Source organism: Austrofundulus limnaeus, unplaced genomic scaffold (genome assembly GCF_001266775.1).
Source record: "Austrofundulus limnaeus strain Quisiro unplaced genomic scaffold, Austrofundulus_limnaeus-1.0 Scaffold828, whole genome shotgun sequence".
Classification (NCBI taxonomy): Eukaryota; Metazoa; Chordata; class Actinopteri; order Cyprinodontiformes; family Rivulidae; genus Austrofundulus; species Austrofundulus limnaeus.
The window spans coordinates 1-4,655 of NW_013953230.1; the positions used below are offsets into that span (position 1 = coordinate 1).

The 4,655-nt window shown below is 35.7% G+C and overlaps 1 protein-coding gene across 1 annotated transcript in view; it reads right to left on the bottom strand.

Annotated features, from left to right (window-relative positions):
• Nucleotides 1–1,046: 1,046 nt before the first annotated feature.
• Nucleotides 1,047–4,655, bottom strand: part of acsl6 (acyl-CoA synthetase long chain family member 6) — a gene marked incomplete in the record, with an annotated part of 36,987 nt that continues 33,378 nt past the window's right edge. The window contains 6 exon segments of the mRNA XM_014028902.1: nt 1,047–3,139; nt 3,670–3,741; nt 3,818–3,919; nt 4,002–4,145; nt 4,255–4,371; nt 4,521–4,609. Of these exon segments, the coding sequence (XP_013884356.1) occupies nt 2,999–3,139; nt 3,670–3,741; nt 3,818–3,919; nt 4,002–4,145; nt 4,255–4,371; nt 4,521–4,609 (665 nt within the window).

Sequence of the window (4,655 nt, forward strand, 5' to 3'; positions counted from 1 at the left end):
TATGTATGTATGTATGTATGTATGTATGTATGTATGTATGTATGTATGTATGTATGTATGTATGTATGTATGGAATAGAATAGAATAGAATAGAATAGAATAGAATAGAAATACTCACCCTTACTTGGCCTACTGGTTTAACAGAGATTTCATTATCCCCTTCAGGTTCCTCTAGTAACGGAGGGCATTTGTGTTTCTTGAACACGTGTCTTTTAACCTCTGAAAGTTTGAAAACATTTAGAATAAAATGCATGTCGATGGTTATGATATGATCAGTGCATACAACMTAGCACACGACGGAGTTTCAATGCACGCAAAAAAATATTTAGGAATTCTCAGAAATTTCTTACTTTCTCGACGCCTCAGTGGCAGTGTTGTTTTTACAGAATCTCGTTTTTGGGGCAACCTGCTGTCACGAAGTGTAACTCGGAGCGCGCGTCGATTCATTTTAAATCCCTTTACCTCCAGATAACATTTACTTTAGCCCTTCASGTACAAAAAATAAAGAAAGAAGAAAAATAAAGCATGTTAAAAAGTGCTGTCTTCCATCTTCCTGTGTGCGGCGCCTAGCAACTCTAAAATTCCAAATCAACGCAAAGGTAAAGCCTACTGTGGCTGCGCCCCATTTGCAGCCCGGCTGACAGAGCCGCTATCCGGATGGGCGGAGTTTGAAGTAAAACACTTTTTTAAATTATTCTAATTATTATTATTTTGCTCCATAGGAATTGCTTGTTTGTAAAAGCACTGTTTTATTGCTGTCAGATTGTTATTTTGTGCCCTGTTATATATTAATAGAAGAAAAATGGAAACTGAAACCAGCTGCTTGAAAACATAATCTGAAATTGGCTCATTAAAAAAAAAGTTTCTACTATTTTGATGCAAAACATGTACAAGACTTTAATGCATGTTTTTAAGGTCAATGTTAAATAGTATGACAAAAATACATTAAAATGTCTAGGAAACTGAGGAAAAGGTAGCTTTAAAAATATTTTTGAAAGACCATTTTAAAACAGGACGTATTACAAATAAAATAATATTGAATAATATTTCTGTATCTTTCAATTTTATTTGGTATTTTTTGGCATCTTTAGAACAGATACATATCAAACTTTCATTGGGGGAAAAACAGACAGGGCACTGGTTTAAAATCATTCCAGAATGTCATTTATTTCACATCCCTTCTCCTATCCCCCACACTCAGTCACCCCAAATTTAATTGCACTCAGTCATTACAAGGATATGGTGCTGATTCCATTTTACATCAGAATAGATAAATAAATAGGTACATTTCTTCCTACTACACATAAAAGAGAGAGAGAAAAAAATCAATCATTCAAACCATTGATTTCTTAAATATGCCTACATCTAGCTGTCCTCATTTATGTACATCCACATTGTTTGATGCTTTGGGACGGTAATCAACTTCAAAAGCCTATACAGTATTTCTTTGTGTAAATTAAATGAACCAAAAAAATGTAGTTTTTGTTTAAAAGTTGGAGTTTGTTCTATATCCTCTCTGTGAAAGGAATTTATTATCAGCTTTGCTGAAATTACATACAGCCCAAAGATCAAAACATTGTGGGCAACTGCATACAGCCTCCATTTTTTTCTTAAAAAAAAAAAAGAAAAGAAATAAATAACAAACAGGGCTTTATTTTCAAGCCAAATGCAAATTGTCCCAGAATAGCAGGGCAAACTGCATGCACTGCCCTGACGCTTGGTTCTGCAATTGTTTTTTTTTTTCTTAACCTGACACATTCTTTGTGCAAAAATATGGAAAAAGAAAGCTGATTGCACCATCTGTAGCGTTTGATGATTGTTCCTCTCGGCTGATCTTTTACTCAGGGAAAATGTCCATGCATGCTGAATATTTGATCACAACCATGAAGTAATGTCTTGCTGCAATGAATGATTTAATAACATAAAAAATGTAGTCTGGCTCGTAATGCCCCCCAAAAAACAAAAAACAAACAAAAGAAAAAAAAACAGTGTAGACAGCAGTCATTTAAAAAGAAGCATTCTAGACCAGTTTAATTTTCTTTCTACTTGGTCTTAGTCTTYAATAGTGCTATTTAATCTAAATTATTGTGCCAGATCAGGGTAGTTCTTCTTACTGGCACGGCTGAGAGTTAGTTCTTGACTGAACGAACGAATCACTGTCCTACAAGGTTCAGATTTCTTCTGGAGCTACACTAAACACAAAGACATCACTTCTGCTGCCATACCACGTTGTTACTTGTGTACATTTGTAATTTGGCTGCTCACTGCAAAGAGGACGAGAGAGAGAAAGAGACAGATGGAAAATAAGAGATGCTTATAATTCAAGTCAGGTTTTTTGCAGCTAGAAAAAATCTGAAGATTTGAAGTACCTTTGGGGAGATTTAAAATGCCTAATTTAAAACAAATCAAACAAAAAATGGTACAAATACAACACTGTTTACATTTACTGTGTCGGTAAGGATACAAATACCTGTAAAAAAAGATTTCTTTTGATGGACAGAGTTGTTCCCCTTAAAAGAATTGACTGGTGATTTTTTRCCCCACTTTAATGGTTTGTCAAAAAATAAAGGGCTGGCTCCTTCATACAATCTTTGCATAATGCAGTGTTACTAAGTTAGGCGTATTCAAGTCTATGCTGCCCTCTGCTGGACAACATTAAAGTGTGCAGCACCATTTTTCTTTCAAGATTCTGATTTGTTTTGTTTAGGACACAAACTTCTTCAATCTAAAATGCAAACAATAATCCTCTTATTATATAATTTTTGTCACAAAATGCCCAATTAAGACAGAGGTATAAATCTTGGCGTGTACTGTAATGCACTTCTTTTTTTTCTTTAATTTGCCTCTTTATAGRCATTTTAAATCTCCCACCGTCGGGACACTTTTGGTTTATGATACCAAGCTTTTTCAGGCTTGTGAGACACATTTTTGTCCCGCTCAAAGCTTTTCTTTTGTGTCAGGATGCTCAAAGGAGGAAAAAAAGAGGTCTGCTGCACATTCACATGCAGATGCTGCTGTAGAGCTCGTCGATCTTCGCCTTGAAGAATTCCTTCAGCTCCGGCCTRTTGGCCTTTAGCGTGGGAGTCAGGAGGCCGTTCTCAATGGAGAACATCTCATTGTGGATGTAGATGTTCTTCACCTTTAAAGGGAGAAAACAATAACACATATCTCATCAGTCTCCTTTGAGGAATTACTAAATAAATATGTWTTTTAGACAGACAAGTGTTTCATTTTCCCACAGTATGACATGAATAAATCTTACAGCTCCCCCCCCCCCACAAAATTAACTTAAAACCTGTTAATTTGATGTCATAGCATTGATGTTTTATTGACTTCAGATATGATGGAAACATATTATGTATTACTAAGATAGAGAACTTCAGTAAGTCATCTGCCTCATTAAGGAGCAAAAGATTTTAGAACAGAAACAGAAAAAAGTGCAAATGCCGTATTTTTCTTTTAATAATGGATTTGCTAAAAATTWGTGATTTTATTTCAGAAAAAACATTTTGTGTTCATTAAAATTTATTTATAATCCTGGCACAGTGAGAAAAAACAGTTGGATTTATAGATGTAACATAAGTCTGATAAAACCTTTGATTTTAATGGAAAAAAACTACAAAATTTGACCATTTGGGTYAAAAATTGTGACTAAATACATCTTTTTACCTGCTCAAAAGATAGAAGGCCACTGGCTTTGCCCAGACGCACCAGATCTTCAAGGATTGCTTTCTTCAATTCCTGTAAAAGAAAAAACAATGTTACTTTCCATTTCCTCCTATAGTTTAGCTTAAAGGCTAATTCTAGTTGCACCTACAGTGTTTTTACATAGGTCCTTGTAGGTGCCCAGGATGCCTTTCTTCTTGGCCCAGTCAGGCATCACTTCAGGGTCAGGGACCACAATCCCTACCAAACAGGACTAATAAAGASGAAATAAGTATTCAGATTGTGGAGAGCCAAACAGTTAAACTGATGTGCTGTACATGTGTGCATGGGTTTACCTGCAGACTGTCTCCATGAACGTAGAGCTGGGCAACAGGTTCGCTCCTAATGTAGATGTTCTCGATCTTCTCAGGGGAGATGTACTCGCCCTGCGCCAGCTTAAAGATGTGCTTTTTCCTGTCAATAATCTTCAGCGTGCCATTCTGCAACAAAACAAAGGTGAGATGAAGTGAGAAATAAGACGAGTTATCAAKATGCTCCAAGTAAAATCAGACTATATTAAAGATTTGCTCAGGTTTTTATGAACCACACCGAAAGCCATTTGCCGATATCTCCAGTGTGGAGCCAGCCGTCTGCATCCAGAGTCTCAGCTGTTCTTTCTGGGTCTTTGAGGTAGCCCTTAAACACGTTTGGCCCTTTCACACAAACCTGAATAAAACGTTTCAGAAAAAAGGCAAAAAAGTTTAGGATTGTGTTTCTGTTTACACCCATAAGAGATGTTTAAAGTTTATAAACATAAACTATATATTTAAATTTGTTATGGTTGAAGTTTCTCTGTCAGAAAAATATTTGCTTACCTCTCCTTCACCCTTAGTTGCAAAGTAGTTTTTCTCAGGAACATCCACCAGTTTGATGAGGTTACATGGCAGTGGAGCTCCAACATGACCTGTAAAAATAAATAAATAAATAAATAAATAAATAAATAAATAAAT